At 39.8% G+C, this 20,841-nt stretch overlaps 1 protein-coding gene across 6 annotated transcripts in view; it reads right to left on the bottom strand.

The window, feature by feature from the left end:
- Positions 1-20,841, bottom strand: part of DSE (dermatan sulfate epimerase) — an 86,366-nt gene that overhangs the window by 2,948 nt on the left and 62,577 nt on the right. For 5 of the 6 annotated variants that reach the window (XM_042987045.1, XM_042987044.1, XM_042987043.1 and 2 more), the window contains 3 exons: positions 9,330-9,583; positions 4,598-4,837; positions 2,018-2,225 (listed from right to left, as the gene is read on the bottom strand). In XM_042987045.1, the coding sequence (XP_042842979.1) occupies positions 2,018-2,225; positions 4,598-4,837; positions 9,330-9,583 (702 nt within the window). Of the gene's footprint in view, positions 1-2,017; positions 2,226-4,597; positions 4,838-9,329; positions 9,584-20,841 lie in introns of those variants that run through there. The other variant, XM_042987048.1, reaches the window with a different exon arrangement.

Raw genomic sequence — 20,841 nt, 5'->3', positions numbered from 1 at the left:
TAAGTTCCCATCTAAACTAGTCCAGGGGTGCCTATTCTAGAGAACCCCGTGTTAGGATCTAGACTCTAACAAGCCTCAAGTTGTTAGGAAGTACTGTTCTGTCATGGCTGATATTACTGAAAGTTTGGTAGAGTACTTTCACCCTCTAAAAAAATAGATTTAAATAGAATTGAATTTCACACACTAGATAAAATTTACTACCAATACCACACGTAAGAATGTAAGTGGATGACAGGCGCCTGGGTGGCCCAGCCGGTTAAGTATCTGACTCTGGATCTCAGCTCAGGTCATGATCTTGTGGTTCACGAGTTCGAGCCCCACATCGGGCTCTGTGCTGATGGGATGGAGCCTGCTTAGGATTCTGTCTTTCCTTCTCTCTGCCCCTCCTCCACTTCTGTGCACTCTCTCTCAAAATAAATAAATAAACTTAAAAAAAAAAAAAACGAATGCAAGTGGATGAAATTCAAGAAACTATTAATACCAGGAGATTTATAATTGTGGCTACTAGTGCCTACCTGGACCCACAGGTTTTGTTTTAATCTGCAGATGATGTCATGCATTTTGGACAATAAAAGGCCTCTCGTTTTTTTATTTATGACAAATGCTTATTGTCAAATTTATACAATAATTAACATTAAACTTTCACAGTGATTAAGAACACAGGTTTGTGGCTCAGAGAGGTCCCCAAAGTAATCATAAACAAGACTGTTTGCTTTTGATGATTTGAGATAACATTTCTGACAGGTCTGGATGATTTACTGCTCAAGGGAAGAAAGGCAGGCCTAGATTATTAGCTCTTAGATACTTTTCTCTGAAATGAATCAATCACCAATGGTAGAGTTAATCTTACTGGTGTTTGGTTTTGGCCGTTTTGTCTCTTGTTCTAGAATCTCAGGCCATCAGAAATTGTGTCTCTTTTTAGGTCTAGTTAATAATGTTGACTTAATTATTGTGATTTAACAAATCCAGATACAAGACAAACTGCTAATACTTCTCTGACTTTGGTCACTTTGCATATTCCTATAAATGGCAGAATTTGAACCAAGTGAGATTTAGCATTAATCTGACTCCTAGAGTCAGCTTTATAGGGTTCTCCTGGTCATATATTTAGGGTAAGTGAAATCACATCAAATTACTATTTTATCTGTGACAACAGTCTTTTAAAATGCTGGTTAAAGGATAACCAGTTTTAACTTTATTAATGTCTTTGTCCTCTCTTAATTTTTTAAATTAAAAAAAAAATAATGAAGAGAAGTAGAGCAAACCACAGAAGCTTATCTTGGAGTTGAAAACACATTTCAATAGCTCGAAAAGACATCAAGGATTAATGATTAACCAGTTCCCTGTAATTTTTATTTTAACTTATTGGATGCCAACAATATACTTGGCAGAACTTTAAACAGGAGGCCCTGGCTTCTCTTTCTGGGCTTAAAAGATTAAGGCAAAAAAAATTACATGGTTCTTTTATTATCAAAGTGAAACTGTCAAATACTGTCAAACACTTTTAAATAGTTTTGAAAATTTAGTAACAGCTTTGCTATTAGAAGATTATAATGCTCCATTTACTAAAACAAAACATTTTACTACCTTTATTTATTTATTTCTTTGGTGTGATTGTCGGAGTAAATCCCAGTCTAAATTTTGTGCTTTTCTCTTTATATGATTTCAAAAATGATGGAAATCAAAACATGCACATCTATTAAATATGTGAGCCTAAGACATCTCCCAGTGTGAGAAAATCAAAAACCGCAAACAGTGATGAGATCTTACATGTAAGGAACTGTTTCTAAATGTTTCTAGCAGTGTCAAAGGCTGTGATATGAATTGAAGCTGCAAGGCGGGAGGGGGCATGGAGAAAGGGTTACAAAGTACTTTAGACAGTTGTTCTTTTTAATTGCAATAAACTAGCACCCTGTATCCCCAGGGCCCAATTCCCCCCTCCCGGCCCCCGTAGACAGCCCCACGTGTCATAGCACAATTCCCCCCCTCCCTGCCCCCCTAGACCCACGTGTCATACCAGAGAAATTCTGTGTGAAGAGTGCACCAACGCTGGCCTTTGGATGGTGTTCCTGGACCTTCCACCACACGGTTCCTCCTGATTTGGTCAGCCAGCCAGTTACCACTGCCATTACGCATGACAAATTTATCCAGGAACACTAATTGGCTTTCTGGACCATAAAACCAGTTGTAATTGGAGTCTGCAATAGCCACAGTTCTTTGAAACCCTGGGGTAAGAGGTTTGACAGAATTAAGATAAATGTAAAACTGCATACTCCCATGAAGATCTAAACAATGATTTTTCAATCCTGGTTGCAAATTAGAATCAATTCTGTATCCCGGATTAAAAAACCAAAAACACAATGTCCAGGCTTTACTCCAGCCCAGTTAATCAGAATCCCTCTGAAGCCCTTCCACAAATCCTGTGTACAAGTTTGTGTCTGTTATGTGGCAGCTTATTATTGGTAACAGAAGTGCCATAGTTCCTAATGCGTATGTATACGGCCCCTTTCCTCATTTTCCAATGTCCATGCTACGTGTAATTATATTTGCGTAGACACACAGGCTATCTATCCTCTGGTGCATGGTGAGCTCCAGAACCTGGAATGAACATCAGCCCTCCTACCAACTCAACCCACGTTCTATGCCAAGATAATGACAGAAGGTGCTTCAATCTTGCATCCAATAAAGTGGAAGTGATAAGGTTTAAGGGAGAAACTCCATTTCTATAGGAAGAAAACAATTCCCATAGAAGAGCCTGCTAATACATAATGCTGGAAGTTAGAAAATGCAAAGATCGTACAGGAATAGGTCACCAAAACAAAAGCAGGTAAGACTGGATATGATCCAGGTGTTCCTGAAGAATGGGAGGCAACTCTGAGCCAGACAGGAATAATCGGTACTAGAACAGACATTGTAGAGGGAACAAAAAGAGAAATGCTGTTGAGAACAGACTGACTTTTAACACACAATCCCTTCTAAAAAAGATGCCATGACTGTATTTATATAATTTACAGCTAGTGTTTTCACTTCTACCAGCTTCATAGATGCTACTGCAAATAAGTCTTATGATAAAATGTGACTTCTGAATCTTCTATTAATCTGTGAATTCCCTGCAAGCAGATGATATGCTTTATTTCTCTCTGAATCCCCTGCCTTGTACAATGCCTGGCATGTAGATGTTTAATAAAGATTTGCTGGATTAATTGGCACAAATACATTAATCTTCCTCTTAGAGGTATTTATACTGTCTTCCAGTTTAGGATGCAGTCAGGGACACAGCTCACAGCAGTGATGTGGCTGGCTGTTAGATCTCAGCTCAAATTACAAAGCAGTGAGACCTCTTCAAGATCCCTTGCTTTAGATGGCCTTTGTTTATCAAGATAAACTACAAAACAGACCTCTCCTCCATCTAAGAATATGCAGTGAAACAATAGGGTTCTGAATGTTAAGTCTCAACTAAACTTTAAGAATCTTAGGGTTCTTTTGCTCTGTAGTGTTTTCTAGATGACTAATCCAATAATGGAAGTACTATTCAGTTCATGTGTAAACAACCAGAGCAAAAGATTTAAAGACTGGATTATTTACTAGAGGTCTAGAATCACCATCTAAAAATTGCATTTCACTGGGGTAAAAAAAATCCCCATCCTGATGAAAATCTACATCCTAAACTTTTTCAAACATCTTAGTCTTGTTTAGAAATGAGAGTTATAAGGCTGTCCTAGAAATGAATGCGTTCTTGAATCAAATACATCTGTTTTTAGAGCCAGTTCTCTTAGAAGCCTAAGCTACATAGCAACACAGAATTTAGAAGTTTTATAGCAATTCATTTTTTTTTTACTTTTCAAATGTTTATTTATTTTTGAGTCACACAGAGAGAGAGAGAGACACAGCATGAGCAGGGGAAGGGCAGAAAGAGAGAGAGAGAGAGAGCGAGACAGAATGCAAAGCAGGCTCTAGGCTCTGAGCTGTCAGCACAGAGTCCAACGTGAGGCTCGAACTCACAGACCGTGAGATCATGACCTGAGCCGAAGTCAGACCTGACTGAGTCACCCGGGTGCCCTTACAGCAATTCATTTTTTTATTTTTTATGTAATTTTTTTCAATAAACTGTTTAAAGAAAACACCAAAGCTCCAGCAAATACATAGGTGTAATCTTTCATTTTGAATATATATATATAGTTCGGAAATAAAAAACTAAAAACTAAAAAATGAAAGAGACTCAAGTTATGATCATTCGTCAAGGAAAATTACCATGTAATCATAAATGTTTATATTTTGTGAAGATTCATGAAAAGTAATTTGTATACGTACCCAAGTTTTACATCTACAAAAATAAAAGTACTATGGGGGCTATGAATTGTATCTGATCCATTATGCTCCAAGTTTTAGAGTATGTAAATCACAAATCCTCGCATTAATTCCCCGAATGTTCTGGTGATACATAACTCTTGAATTCTTTGTTTTTTTGACAAAAAGTCTAACCTCAGTATGACTCAAACCTCACATTTCTTCTCCTCATCTAGCCCATTTTCATAATCAGAAACAAACATAATTGCTAATGCTTTCCCACTTTCCCACTTCTGATTCCTCACTGTACCTGGTAGGATAGTTCTATACATAAACGCAAAGTGTTGTTTCAGCCATGGGTGGCCAAAGTGGTTGATATCAAAGTGCCTCTGAACGAGAAACATATACTGGAAGAGGGATCGAGTGGTGTAGCTGCCATAGGCAACTCCTTCATAGAGGGAGCCATCCGTCACCTCTCGGAGCAGGACCAGAGACTTCTCCATGATGGTCAGAACTTGTTTGGTCCATAAGTATGCTTCTTGGAGATACCCTGAAGAATGAAAACACACGGATACAATCACTATGGCTCTAATAAAGCATAAACAAAATTTGGCAAAATGATAGCCGAATAAAACCCTCTGAGTCATCTGGCTAGTTTATATTACAAATGGCATTTTGCAAAACTCATTTATCAACATTACAAACAGCATTCTGCTAATCTAGGTTTGGGTCAGGTCCATGATGTGGGTTAAAAAGTTCTTGAATACAAGTCCCTTATTAAATGAAGATAAACCTTGAAATGAGTACCGCTGTTAAATAAACTGAAACCTCATCACATCTAAGATAACTTTATGTCTATATGTAAAGATCTTGTATATTGAGATTTAATTCAATTTTTCTAAATTAAAAAAAAAAATTTTATTTGTTTTTGAGAGAGACAGAGCGTGAGCGGAGCAGGGGCAGAGAGAGAGGGAGACACAGAGTCCGAAGCAGGCTCCAGGCCCTGAGCTGTCAGCACAGAGCCTGACGTGGGGCTCGAACTCACTAAGTGAGAGATCATGACCTGAGTCGAAGTCGGACATTCAACGGACTGAGCCCCTTGGGCACTCCTTCAAGTTTTTTAAAAACTACTACTTGAAAATATTTTTGAAGCTTAATACTTCATACAACTTGCACCATTATTTTATAGGATTTTTAATAAGCTGCAAATACGATAAAGCCTAAGCAGATAGTCTTCAGTTTGTCCTGTCATTAAAGACAGTTTCTCATTCTTCATGTGCTTTTAGATTCCAGAGGATCTCAAAAGGCAGCACAGCGGGGTAGAGAGACCATTGGAGTGACAATCTAATGGTAAAAATAATCAACTTGGAGTTCTGAACCTACCTAAAATGAGGTCCAAAATTTGGTTCAAGCGCTCAAGCTGTCACATTTTTCAATTTCTGCAACTGAAAATTAAAGGCCTACAAACTTTATAAAATTCTTTTGACTCAAAAATGCTAGTTTTCTATAATTCTTGCAAGGCTAGCATTTTGGTAACAGTAACAACTCACATTTCTAAAACATTTATAATCTCCACAGCACTGAACACAATCTTACTTAATCCTTTTAACAATTCAATTAGGCATTGTTACTCCAAAATTACAGAAAGCTTGCCTTGTTCAAGACCTCTGACACATGACTAAAAGTGAACAGGACTTTGATCTGAACCTAGGTCTTTAGATTTCAGGTTTGTTTTGTTTGCTTATATTTAAAACATAGAACCAGTGAGGATAAAATTAAGCTCATTGCCTCCTGATGTGGATGGAGTTTTGTGGCTTCACCCCACAGACATGTGTGTGATCACCAGTGCCAAACACTGCCACAGCTTACTACATGTGCTGGGGGTGAGGGCTTCCAGGGGCCCCGGGACCACAGACCCCAGCCTAAATCCAAGGTCCCAGGCTATGCAGGACCGGGCTCCCATCTCATGAGGGCAGCACTGTTCTCAGGCTCAGCTTTGCAGAGGTGACTGTTAATTGTACACTGACTCCTCCTATCCAGCTCTACACCTGACATGCCAGTCTTCTGGAGAGTTTTCAGTTTCCATTCTCTAATCATTAGGGTTTAAAATTCCAGGGGTGTCCGGGTGGCTCAGTCAGTTGAGCATCCAACTTCAGCTCAGGTCATGATCTCACAGTTCGAGGACTGCTGGAGCCCCACATCAGGGGCAAAACACGACAGCACAGAGCCTGCTTCGGATTCTCTGTCTCCCTCTCTCTCTGCCCCTCCCCTGCTTGCGTGGTCTCTCTCAAAAATAAATACACATTAAAAAAATAAAAATTCCAGTCATCATCTTTTTCTTCTCCATATCTACCATCTCCAAGTGATGCTTAAAATCAGGCCTGCTAACTGATATCGCATTACCTAGCTTTTCCTTATTTTTTCCTTACAACAACCTTGTTCAGGAGACATGAGGCAATGTCTACCTTTGTAAACTTCAAATCTGTCAATATGAGGCACTGGGATTGTTATTGATGCTATGCTCTGTGTTTATCTACCATCCATATAGACCTTGCCTGGAATGTGCTTCATTATTTTCATTATCCATACACCCTGTCAATCTTTCAAAGTGCTATGAACCTTCTTTAACCCACCTAAAGAAGACTGTTTTCCTGAATTCAAACTTAATACACTCAATTGATATTTAACCATAGCTTCATGGTACCTCTTACTTTATTCTCTGTTGCTATTATAACTATTGCATAATCATTTAAACATTTCACATCTATCTTCTTTGCAACTGATGTGTAAACTGCTTATGTGTGATCTTGCGGTCCCTGTGCACCGAGTTCGAATTCTCCCACTTTTGAGATTTTATGTGAGTCTGCTGAGAACTACCAATACACTAAGCTACCTAGTCAGTATCTACGAGGCTGGTCTGGAGAACGCGGGATTGTTGAAACAGCCTGTGAGGTAGCCCCTAAAGGTAGTGGGTATGCCAACAAAGCCAGGACTGTAAGCCTGATTATTAACTGAGATGTGCAGGGCCAGAGATTTCACCTCTTCGTCTGTCCAATCGTCTCATAAATGTGTACACTGCTGGGGCACCTGAAAGGCTCAGTCGGTTAAGCTTCCGACTTCGGCTCAAGTCACGATCTCACAGTTTGTGAGTTCAAGCCCCGCATCGGGCTCTCTACTATCAGCACAGAGCCCACTTCAGATCCTCTGTCCCCTTCTCCTCTGCCCCTCCCCAGCTGTCTCTCTCTCAAAAATAAACTTAAAAAAAAAAAAAGCGTACACTGCCTATGTGGGGGTTCTGTAAGACTGTATCCCATAGTTCTGAGCAACCAGAACTGTAATCACAAAATAAATGCACAATGAAAACTCCTGCCAGGGGAGAACTACACATTTTGATCCAATCTGAACCAGTATTTTCGATGCCTGCATACTTTCTGGAACAATTTTATCTACCACAAAGAATGAAGAAGTAAGCTCTCTTCCTGCTACTAAAGAACTAAACATTTATATAAAGAAATAACACTATATTGGGCTAAAACCAAGGACCCGGGCTGAGACCTAGCTCATCTTGGGTTCCTTCCACCATTTCATGATGATGTCATTCCACAGGCATTGGGATTTATAAATACTTTGAAGGTTTGCATTTTAATCTTTCATTTTTTAATTAATTAATTAATTAATTAATTTGCATTTTCATCTTTTAAATCTTGTTTGTTTTTGTAAGAGTAGGGGACAAAGGGAGCTAGGATGAAACTCTACCCTCTTAAAGCTTTCCTTAAATTATTATAAATTGAATCTCTATTCCAAGAGAGGCAACAAAATGTAATGGAAAGAGAGTAAACTTTGAGTTTGGCCAGAACTAGGTCCAAATCCCAGCTACCTTATATGGCTAGTGCGATAATTAAATAAAACAGGGAAAAGGATTAGCACGTGTCATATGCTTAGGTAATGTTAGTTTCTTTTCCTCTAAGACTAATTAAAAGTGATGGCTGGTTGGTAAGACAAGGGAGAAAGCTAGACTTGAGGAAATCTGATGTTGGATAATCTACAAAATGCATACTAAATCTCATGGGGAAGTAGTCAAGAGTTCTGTTAGATTTGCCTATTCCAAGTATATATTTAGTATCCTAATAATTCACTGTGATCTTAGGGCTGCTTTTCTTAAATACAGTCTTATTTAATCATTTGTAGACTTTCACAGGTGTTGTAATTAAGTCAGAATTATACAAGCAGAGAAAATGTAATAGCAGCAATTACATAATACATTAATGCAAAGTAGCTATGTGATCCACAAAAGTCACTTCCAAATTTGAGCTAAATGATCTAGATTGGTTGTTTGCAGTCTTTAGAGAAAAAAAGTAGTGTTGTAATGATAGACATCTATTTGCAAAGAACAGTCATTTCAAATAATAAACCACCCACTTAGGTTTTAAAAAGATGAACATATGGGAAGGGAGAAAAATAAAAAGGGAGAGAGAGAAGGAAATCACAAGAGACTCTTAAAGACAGGGAACAAACTGAGGGTTGAAGGAGAGACGTATGTGGGAGACAGATAAGATGGGTGACGGGTATTATGGAAGACAGCACTGGGTGTTATGTTTAAGTGCTGAATCACTAGGTTCTACTCCTGAAACCAATATTATACTGCATGTTAACTAACTACAATTTAAATACAAATTTGAATGAATGAATGAATGAATGAATGAATAAAACTAAAAACTCCATTTATCCAGGATGGCTGTCTTCACTGTCAAAATTCTCTGGGAAAATGAATTTTCACCACTGACGGTGTGCTGTAAGGATATGGCTTGGCACAATCAGAAGCCTTACTTAAATAACCTGCAGGCTAACATAACTAGCAGAAATGAGGAAAGAGATGTGTCTCAATTCTCTAAGGGATGTCCTAGGTATTACTTCATCTCATGAACTTAGTTGGGATCTGACCATGAACATATATACTAAGGCTAGATACAAAAATGCTCTGCTCTCAAGGCAACTGTGACTGATATTGGCTTGGGCATCCCCTCGATTGTGTCCACACGCACCTTGATTCATCAGAACTAGGCTTCCCGTGAGCAAGGCCATGCAGTTGGTGGGTTGGTGATTGTGGAGGTACTGAAATCCCCATCCTCTTCGGTATGAAGTTTCATACATATATCCCGAGACATTGGCAATCACTTCAAGAAACTTCTCCTGCTGTGTCTTACTCAAGTAGTTGTACAAGAAGTCATAGGCAGTGGCAAAACCAACCAGGGAGTGAGCAAGCGGGACTTCATCCCAAGGAGCGTCTTTCACCAGCCTGCAGAGGAAAATCAACCACGTGACTGAGTGCAAGGGTCTTATAGCGTTCATCCCACTTTTCGAGTATCTGTTTCTTAGAAGGAAAGGGCACCACTGAAGACACAATCCAAGAGGTTTAGTGCCTCACAATTAGCTTCCTTCCACTGTAGACACAAGCATAAGGTTCATCTCATGGGAAAATTACAGAACAAATGATTTTTTTTCTCTCAGATTTCTGGCAACATCAAGATGTTGAGAATTTTTACTTTTGACTTTTTACTTTCGACGAGAGGTAGAAGGATATGGTCAAAGAGATCTAAAGCATATAACATGTAGTGGCAGGGCAAAATTCTCAGGAGTACCCATTTCACCAATACTCACCCTCCCCTTTTTACCTGTGTAAGAGGTTCTCAGTTTTATTCTTAGGGCTTCCTTGCCAAACCAGTGGAACATGTACATCCCATCTTATTTCCCATAGGCAGGTCAAGGTGAAGGTATCATAGCCTATGAAATCTAGTTAAAGTGAGTGAAATGAACTGATTCTAACTCAGATTTCTACATCTTGTTCTTTCTCTTAAGATGAACTGCACTGCCTTTAGGTCCTTTGAGTAATAACTTCCAGAGAAATGTAAAAGCTGACCTGTGAAATATGAAACCGTCACTTTCTAGGAAGCCAACTTTCTGCTTAACTTGCTACATTATTCTGCAAGTGTTTTAATACTGTGTGGCCTGCATTACAGAGGAAGCTTTTTAAAAGGGATCTTTCACAATCACAATTCTACAGAACTATCCAGAAAGCCCAAACCATCTCAAGATGTATGTGACTAATCTCTAGGAGAAGGACACAAGTGAAGGAAGTGCTGTACGGTTGGAAGGTTGAAGAAAATTCTTGATTGGGGATTAAATGAAAGCTTAATATTTCTATGCCAGGAACCTCCTGACCTCTTGGCAATCTGGTGAAGCCTCAGCCTCTTAACGCTCTAAAATTCATAAGATAGATTACGTAGGGATATAAGGAAAACTATTACTTTGACATCTAACTATTAATACAGAGTTTTTAAAAATTGTGATCTCTGTGCTTCTTTATTACGGCACTAAAAACCAAGATTTAACAGTAGAGATAGGAACTACCATAATTTATAAGTCGTGACAAGCATAAGCAAGAGTGTCTATAATACCTATAATGGGACACGAAAATATCTCTCTGCAACAAAGTTACAAGTTCTCCCAATATTACTATAGCGGTTACCTATGTACATCATTTGGAAGAAATGCTAAATTTCAGTCAGAGTCCGTGAAAACTAAGATGCAGTATTTCTCCCATGCAAACCCCAGAGATCCCAGGACAAGGATACTTAAAAATGTTCTGAAAGGGGCACCTGAGCAGCTCCGTCAGCTGAGCGGCCAACTCTTGATTTCGGCTCAGGTCATGATCCCAAGATGATGGGTTCAAGCCTCACATCAGGCTCTGGGCTGACCATGGAGCCTGCTTAAGATTCTCTCTCTCTTCACACACACACAAATGTCCTGAGAGACCACTTCCTCTAGACTATAGCCTTCTTTTAGGAGTTTGTATGAAAGACATGATCTTAATGTTGCCTTCTATGGTCACCCTGCAGAATTCCAACTAACAGTATCTCATTTCCCTTTGTCACTTTTTCTGTCCTCTTTGCATTTGTGTATGTATATATGTATGTATGTGTGATTAGGTATGTACATGTACATGTATATGTATGTATACATATACATATGTACATGTATCCTCTACCAGGTGTTAAGTTCTACAAGTGCAGGGTTTTATTTTTGCCTCTGTTGTATTCACTATAGGATCCCTAACCCTACAACAGTGTCTGACACACCGCAGATACTCAGTAAACATTTTTGGAAAAAAAGGAAAAAAGAAGGAATAGGCCTATAAGACCAGGCCACACTGTTAACAGTGAATATGCGATCATCATGAAATCAGGCATCCGGAGAAATCTCTTGGCATTTGATAATTTCAGTGTTTAGTTAGCTGTGGTGATATAGCCTGGTGCTAAACTAACTAAGGTTGATGAGTTTTTTAATCGTTTGGTCACAGACAAAGCAACTAGCATGTACTGGTTGTAAACACACTATGAAGAGTATGAATGAACCCTCCACTTCCAGGGAAAACAACTTATCCTGCAAGCTCACTGTTAGGGAGTTAGGAATACAGTCTTCACTGACTCCTGGTGGTTGCTAAGCAAGCCAGGCAGAGAGTCCAGGCCATTTGTTTCCCAGCCCCTGTCTCTGCGCCATGTCACGATGCATCTATAAACGACAGCATACGTACCTGGCCATGGGAGAGCTGACATCAGTGAACCGCTACCATCGCCCCAATCCTGACACATCTGATTGACCAGGGAACTTATTTTCGTAGATCAAAGAACACTTATTATTATAATTCTCATCCTTCAGGAAGTATTATTATGCAATTTATGAAATTAGGCGAACTATGAAATCTCCAAGATGCCCCCATATACTTGCTTATTCCAGGCAGTTCCCAACTCAACAAAATGCTAGTATACTGACTTTGAAAAAAAGCTGATACCATCCGGCTCATCACTGTATCATTATGAAATCTGACCTGTAAGATTATATTTCTAAAAGGCTGTCTAAATACTTTACCAATACAATTTGACCCAGCCACAGATTCAAAGTGCAATGATGGGAGAGAGCATATTTTACTGTCATGGAAACCAAAGGAAATTTGCTTCTAGCACATGGATAGCAGCAAAGTAACTATCTGATTCAATGTGACTCTCACTACTGGTCAGTAAATCTACTGGAAAAGTTGGTTAAGTGGTGAATCATTAAAAAAAAAAGATACAGGTATTAACTTATGAATTTTACTTCAGCTTAACATATCCATATGTACATACATTCATTAATCTTTTGAAGGTGAGATAAAAGCCTTTTTTTAAAAAACTGTGAGTCTAAAGATTGGTTTCATTGTTCTTTCCTGCAAAGAACACACACAACACATCATCACAATTGCAAGCTTTAGTTTCTTTATAATATAGAAATTAAAGATATTAGTGAAGGAATGCAGAATCCTTCCAGATTTGCATATTTTTCCCTAACCTTTTACAAATCTCATCCACAGTAAATTATATGATAGCAATCTTTTACAGTAAGTCATTCCAAAGCATTTAAGTTAGTTTTAGAAACACTAAGTTTTTTCTTTTTGAACTCCTACTTACTCACATAATATTAAAATTGTATAACTACAAGTATTGATGGCATTGGCATAAAGTCATTTGAGAATACAACTGGTATTTGCAAAAACACTTCACTCTGCTGGTGGGAACAGAGATGAATGGACATAGCAGAGGACAGCTGACCAACCTTGACATTCAGCATTTTGTGAGAGTTGCTGCCAGTTGACACAAGGAATGGAGGCTAATTTCACTGGCGAGTCAGTTAAGAGGAGGGTTAGAAAAATGTTTACTGTAGCCCTCTTGTTATAAACTATACCTTCTTCCCTTACGGGCCAATCTTAAAGTAAGGTCCATGGATCTCCAGGGCCTTAGAGACTCTTTGAGGGAATCCTCAAGTAAAAATTAGTTTCCTGATAATACAAATACGTTATATGCTGACATTTGCACTGATGGTGCCACAGCACTTACAGGTTAAAAACACTGGCACCTTAAGCAAGAGTCCAGCAGAGGTACCAAACTGCTCTAGCAATCCTTGCCTGATTCTGCATACTGTCATGAACTCTAAGCTACACACACAGACACACACACAAGCCAGTTTCACTTAAGAATATTCTTGATAAAGGGGGCACCTGGGCGGCTCAGTCAGTTAAGTGTTTGACTTAGGCTCAGGTCACGATCCCACAGTTTGCAAGTTTGAGCCCCGCTTTGGGCTCTGTGCTGACGGCTTGGAGCCTGCTTGGGATTCTCTGTCTCCCCCGCTCTCTGCCTCTCCCCTGCTTGTGCTCTCTCTCTCCCTCAAAAATAAATAAACATTGGGGCGCCTGGGTGGCGCAGTCGGTTAAGCGTCCGACTTCAGCCAGGTCACGATCTCGCGGTCCGTGAGTTCGAGCCCCGCGTCAGGCTCTGGGCTGATGGCTCGGAGCCTGGAGCCTGTTTCCAATTCTGTGTCTGCCTCTCTCTCTGCCCCTCCCCCGTTCATGCTCTGTCTCTCTCTGTCCCAAAAATAAATAAAAAACGTTGAAAAAAAAAATAAAAAAAAAAATAAATAAACATTAAAAAAAAAATTAAAGAAGGACAGAGAAGATGGCGGCGTAGGAGGACGCGGGGCTCACAGCGCGTCCTGCCGATCACTTAGATTCCACCTACACCTGCCTAAAGAACCCAGAAAACCGCCAGAGGATTAGCAGAAGGGAGTCTCCGGAGTCAAGCGCAGACTAGAGGCCCACGGAAGAGGGTAGGAAGGGCGGCGAGGCGGTGCGCGCTCCACGGACTGGCGGGAGGGAGCCGGGGCGGAGGGGCGGCTCGCCGGCCAAGCAGAGCCCCCGAGTCGGGCTGGCAAAAGCGGAGGGGCCGGACAGACTGTTCCGACAGCAAGCGCGACTTAGCGTCTGGGAGGTCATAAGTTAACAGCTCTGCGCGGAAAGGGGGAAGGCTGGAGGACAAAGGGAGGGAGAGCTGCTGAGCCCCCGGACGGCAGAGCTCAGCTTGGCGGGGAACAAAGGCGCCAGCGCCATCTCCCCCGCCCATCCCCCAGCCAAAATCCCAAAGAGAACCAGTTCCTGCCAGGGAACTTGCTCGCTCCGCGCAAACACCCAACTCTGTGCTTCTGCGGAGCCAAACCTCCGGCAGCGGATCTGACTCCCTCCCGCTGCCACAGGGCCCCTCCTGAAGTGGATCACCTAAGGAGAAGGGAGCTAAGCTGCCCCTCCACCCCCCGTGCACCTTGCCTACCCACCCCAGCTAATACGCCAGATCCCCAGCAACACAAGCCTGGCAGTGTGCAAGTAGCCCAGACGGGACACGCCACCCCACAGTGAATCCCGCCCCTAGGAGAGGGGAAGAGAAGGCACACACCAGTCTGACTGTGGCCCCAGCAGTGGGCTGGGGGCAGACATCGGGTCGGACTGCGGCCCCGCCCACTAACTCCAGTTATACACCACAGCACAGGGGAAGTGCACTGCAGGTCCTCACCACGTCAGGGACTCTCCAAAATGACCAAACGGAAGAATTCCCCTCAGAAGAATCTCCAGGAAATAACAACAGTTAATGAACTGATCCAAAAGGATTTAAATAATATAACAGAAAGTGAATTTAGAATAATAGTCATAAAATTAATCGCTGGGCTTGAAAACAGTATACAGGACAGCAGAGAATCTCTTGCCACAAAGATCGAGGGACTAAGGAACAGTCACGAGGAGTTGAAAAACGCTTTAAACGAAATGCAAAACAAAATGGAAACCACGATGGCTCGGCTTGAAGAGGCAGAGGAGAGAATAGGTGAACTAGAAGATAAAGTTATGGAGAAAGAGGAAGCTGAAAGAAAGAGAGATAAAAAAATCCAGGAGTATGAGGGGAAAATTAGAGAACTAAGTGATACACTAAAAAAAAATAATATACGCATAATTGGTATCCCAGAGGAGGAAGAGAGAGGGAAAGGTGCTGAAGGGGTACTTGAACAAATTATAGCTGAGAACTTCCCTGAACTGGGGAAGGAAAAAGGCATTGAAATCCAAGAGGCACAGAGAACTCCCTTCAGACGTAACTTGAATCGATCTTCTGCACAACATATCATAGTGAAACTGGCAAAATACAAGGATAAAGAGAGAATTCTGAAAGCAGCAAGGGATAAACGTGCCCTCACATATAAAGGGAGACCTATAAGACTCGTGACTGATCTCTCCTTTGAAACTTGGCAGGCCAGAAAGGCTTGGCACGATATCTACAGTGTGCTAAACAGAAAAAATATGCAGCCGAGAATCCTTTATCCAGCAAGTCTGTCATTTAGAATAGAAGGAGAGATAAAGGTCTTCCCAAACAAACAAAAACTGAAGGAATTTGTCACCACGAAACCAGCCCTACAAGAGATCCTAAGGGGGATCCTGTGAGACAAAGTACCAGAGACATCACTACAAGCATAAAACATACAGACATCACAATGACTCTAAACCCATATCTTTCTATAATAACACTGAATGTAAATGGATTAAATGCGCCAACTAAAAGACATAGGGTATCAGAATGGATAAAAAAACAAGACCCATCTATTTGCTGTCTACAAGAGACTCATTTTAGATCTGAGGACACCTTTAGATTGAGAGTGAGGGGATGGAGAACTATTTATCATGCTCCTGGAAGCCAAAAGAAAGCTGGAGTAGCCATACTTATATCAGACAAACTAGACTTTAAATTAAAGGCTGTAACAAGAGATGAAGAAGGGCATTATATAATAATCACAGGGTCTATCCACCAGGAAGAGCTAACTATTATAAATGTCTATGCGCCAAATACCCGAGCCCCCAGATATATAAAACAATTACTCATAAACATAAGCAACCTTATTGATAAGAATGTGGTCATTGCAGGGGACTTTAACACCCCACTTACAGAAATGGATAGATCATCTAGACACACAGTCAATAAAGAAACAAGGGCCCTGAAGGATACATTGGATCAGATGGACTTGACAGATATATTTAGAACTCTGCACCCCAAAGCAACAGAATATACTTTCTTCTCGAGTGCACATGGAACATTCTCCAAGATAGATCATATACTGGGTCACAAAACAGCCCTTCATAAGTTTACAAGAATTGAAATTATACCATGCATACTTTCAGACCACAATGCTATGAAGCTTGAATTCAACCACAGGAAAAAGTCTGGAAAACCTCCAAAAGCATGGAGGTTAAAGAACATCCTACTAACGAATGAGTGGGTCAACCAGGCAATTAGAGAAGAAATTAAAATATATATGGAAACAAACGAAAACGAAAATACAACAATCCAAACGCTTTGGGATGCAGCGAAGGCAGTCCTGAGAGGAAAATACATTGCAATCCAGGCCTATCTCAAGAAACAAGAAAAATCCCAAATACAAAATCTAACAGCACACCTAAAGGAAATAGAAGCAGAACAGCAAAGGCAGCCTAAACCCAGCAGAAGAAGAGAAATAATAAAGATCAGAGCAGAAATAAACAATATAGAATCTAAAAAAACTGTAGAGCAGATCAACGAAACCAAGAGTTGGTTTTTTGAAAAAATAAACAAAATTGACAAACCTCTAGCCAGGCTTCTCAAAAAGAAAAGGGAGATGACCCAAATAGATAAAATCATGAATGAAAATGGAATGATTACAACCAATCCCTCAGAGATACAAACAATTATCAGGGAATACTATGAAAAATTATATGCCAGCAAATTGGACAACCTGGAAGAAATGGACAAATTCCTAAACACCCACACTCTTCCAAAACTCAATCAGGAGGAAATAGAAAGCTTGAACAGACCCATAACCAGCGAAGAAATTGAATCGGTTATCAAAAATCTCCCCACAAATAAGAGTCCAGGACCAGATGGCTTCCCAGGGGAGTTCTACCAGACGTTTAAAGCAGAGATAATACCTATCCTTCTCAAGCTATTCCAAGAAATAGAAAGGGAAGGAAAACTTCCAGACTCATTCTATGAAGCCAGTATTACTTTGATTCCTAAACCAGACAGAGACCCAGTAAAAAAAGAGAACTACAGGCCAATATCCCTGATGAATATGGATGCAAAAATTCTTAATAAGATACTAGCAAATCGAATTCAACAGCATATAAAAAGAATTATTCACCATGATCAAGTGGGATTCATTCCTGGGATGCAGGGCTGGTTCAACATTCGCAAATCGATCAACGTGATACATCACATTAACAAAAAAAAAGAGAAGAACCATATGATCCTGTCAATCGATGCAGAAAAGGCCTTTGACAAAATCCAGCACCCTTTCTTAATAAAAACTCTTGAGAAAGTCGGGATAGAAGGAACATACTTAAAGATCATAAAGGCCATTTATGAAAAGCCCACAGCTAACATCATCCTCAATGGGGAAAAACTGAGAGCTTTTTCCCTGAGATCAGGAACACGACAGGGAATCCCACTCTCACCGCTGTTGTTTAATATAGTGCTGGAAGTTCTAGCATCAGCAATCAGACAACAAAAGGAAATCAAAGGCATCAAAATTGGCAAAGATGAAGTCAAGCTTTCGCTTTTTGCAGATGACATGATATTATACATGGAAAATCCGATAGACTCCACCAAAAGTCTGCTAGAACTGATACATGAATTCAGCAAAGTTGCAGGATACAAAATCAATGTGCAGAAATCAGTTGCATTCTTATACACTAACAATGAAGCAACAGAAAGACAAATGAAGAAACTGATCCCATTCACAATTGCACCAAGAAGCATAAAATACCTAGGAATAAATCTAACCAAAGATGTAAAAGATCTGTATGCTGAAAACTATAGAAAGCTTATGCAGGTAATTGAAGAAGATATAAAGAAATGGAAAGACATTCCCTGCTCATGGATTGGAAGAATAAATATTGTCAAAATGTCAATACTACCCAAAGCTATCTACACATTCAATGCAATCCCAATCAAAATTGCACCAGCATTCTTCTCGAAACTAGAACAAGCAATCCTAAAATTCATATGGAACCACAAAAGGCCCCGAATAGCCAAAGTAATTTTGAAGAAGAAGACCAAAGCAGGAGGCATCACAATCCCAGACTTTAGCCTCTACTACAAAGCTGTCATCATCAAGACAGCATGGTATTGGCATAAAAACAGACACATAGACCAATGGAATAGAATAGAAACCCCAGAACTAGACCCACAAACGTATGGCCAACTCATCTTTGACAAAGCAGGAAAGAACATCCAATGGAAAAAAGACAGTCTCTTTAACAAATGGTGCTGGGAGAACTGGACAGCCACATGCAGAAGGTTGAAACTAGACCACTTTCTCACACCATTCACAAAAATAAACTCAAAATGGATAAAGGACCTGAATGTGAGACAGGAAACCATCAAAACCTTAGAGGAGAAAGCAGGAAAAGACCTCTCTGACCTCAGCCGTAGCAATCTCTTACTCGGCACATCCCCAAAGGCAAGGGAATTAAAAGCAAAAGTGAATTACTGGGACCTTATGAAGATAAAAAGCTTCTGCACAGCAAAGGAAACAACCAACAAAACTAAAAGGCAACCAACGGAATGGGAAAAGATATTTGCAAATGACATATTGGACAAAGGGCTAGTATCCAAAATCTATAAAGAGCTCACCAAACTCCACACCCGAAAAACAAATAACCCAGTGAAGAAATGGGCAGAAAACATGAATAGACACTTCTCTAAAGAAGACATCCGGATGGCCAACAGGCACATGAAAAGATGTTCAACGTCGCTCCTTATCAGGGAAATACAAATCAAAACCACACTCAGATACCACCTCACGCCAGTCAGAGTGGCCAAAATGAAGAAATCAGGAGACTATAGATGCTGGAGAGGATGTGGAGAAACAGGAACCCTCTTGCACTGTTGGTGGGAATGCAAATTGGTGCAGACGCTCTGGAAAGCAGTGTGGAGGTTCCTCAGAAAATTAAAAATAGACCTACCCTATGACCCAGCAATAGCACTGCTAGGAATTTATCCAAGGGATACAGGAGTACTGATGCATAGGGGCACCTGTACCCCAATGTTTATAGCGGCACTCTCAACAATAGCCAAATTATGGAAAGAGCCTAAATGTCCATCAACTGATGAATGGATAAAGAAATTGTGGTTTATATACACAATGGAATACTACGTGGCAATGAGAAAAAATGAAATATGGCCTTTTGTAGCAACATGGATGGAACTGGAGAGTGTGATGCTAAGTGAAATAAGCCATACAGAGAAAGACAGATACCATATGGTTTCACTCTTATGTGGATCCTGAGAAACATAACAGAAACCCATGGGGGAGGGAAAAAAAAAAAAAAAAAAAAGAGGTTAGAGTGGGAGAGAGCCAAAGCATAAGAGACTGTTAAAAACTGAGAACAAACTGAGGGTTGATGGGGGGTGGGAGGGAGGGCAGGGTGGGTGATGGGTATTGAGGAGGGCACCTTTTGGGATGAGCACTGGGTGTTGTATGGAAACCAATTTGACAGTAAATTTCATATATTAAAAAATAAAAAAATTAAAATTAAAATTAAAATTAAAAAAAAATTAAAAAAAGAATATCCTTGATAAAGTGTGAAGATTATTAATTTTATCAAATCTCAAATCTTTGCGTATATCTCTTTTCCATATTCTGTGTGATGAAATGAAAACTATGTAAAAAGCACAGTGGACACCAAAGTGCAGTAACTATCACAATGAAAAGAAACTATGCATTAAGAGCTGAAGTAGCTCCTTTTTTTTTTCCCATGAAACATCATTTTTATGTGAGAAAATGACAAACTGACAAATTGCAATTATTTAGACTTAGGTATTTAAGTGGAAGTTTTCTTGAAGATGAAGAAGCCTGCCGGCTCAAAGAAAATTGAAAGCCTTTGCTGCCAATGACTAAATACGAGCTTCCAAGAGAAAATAAGAATTTTAGAAAACGTGTATCTACTACCATGTGCTTAAGAGTTTACCAATACATAAAAGTTTTTCTGATGAGGTCAGTAATAACAAATGTGATTTATTTTTATACTGTGTAACTAAATACATCAACACTTGGAAGACTGGAATAACTCAGCAAGCAAACATTCAAAATACAAAAGGCAAGATATTATAAAACCATGCACAGATAAAAGATCCCCTGGACGTGCAAAATCTACCAATGGATTATTCTACTAATTAAAAGATGGGAGCTCATTAACATGGCTTCAGATCCCGTACTTTTATGAATCAGAGTCCATTTAAAACCAACTTTTATGCAACGACTACTTGTCAAGTTCTAGTATAGAATCAAAGAATATCCATAATTTTCTGAAAAGATTCTTAAAAACTCTGTCCTTTTCAAGCACATATTGATATGAAGCGGTTGTATTTTCTTCATATATAGAAACCAAAACACCACACTGCGACAGACTGAATACAGTAGGCGTGCAAAATCTGCAAGAATGAGCAACAAAGATCTCTTGTGCTAAATGCTTTGTTTTAAAAAAGTATAGTTCTTTCTTCCTAAAAATATGTTAATGTTAATACAAAATGGACCTCTCACCCTAAAAGGAAAAAAAAATGAACCTTTAAAATGAATGCATACATGTTTTAAATATCTTTCAGCTTTAATTTTTAACATAGT

This window comes from Panthera tigris, chromosome B2 (assembly GCF_018350195.1).
Source record: "Panthera tigris isolate Pti1 chromosome B2, P.tigris_Pti1_mat1.1, whole genome shotgun sequence".
Classification (NCBI taxonomy): domain Eukaryota; kingdom Metazoa; phylum Chordata; class Mammalia; order Carnivora; family Felidae; genus Panthera; species Panthera tigris.
The sequence above is the reverse complement of the archived record's forward strand: the minus strand, read 5'-3'. Positions and strand labels throughout refer to the sequence as shown.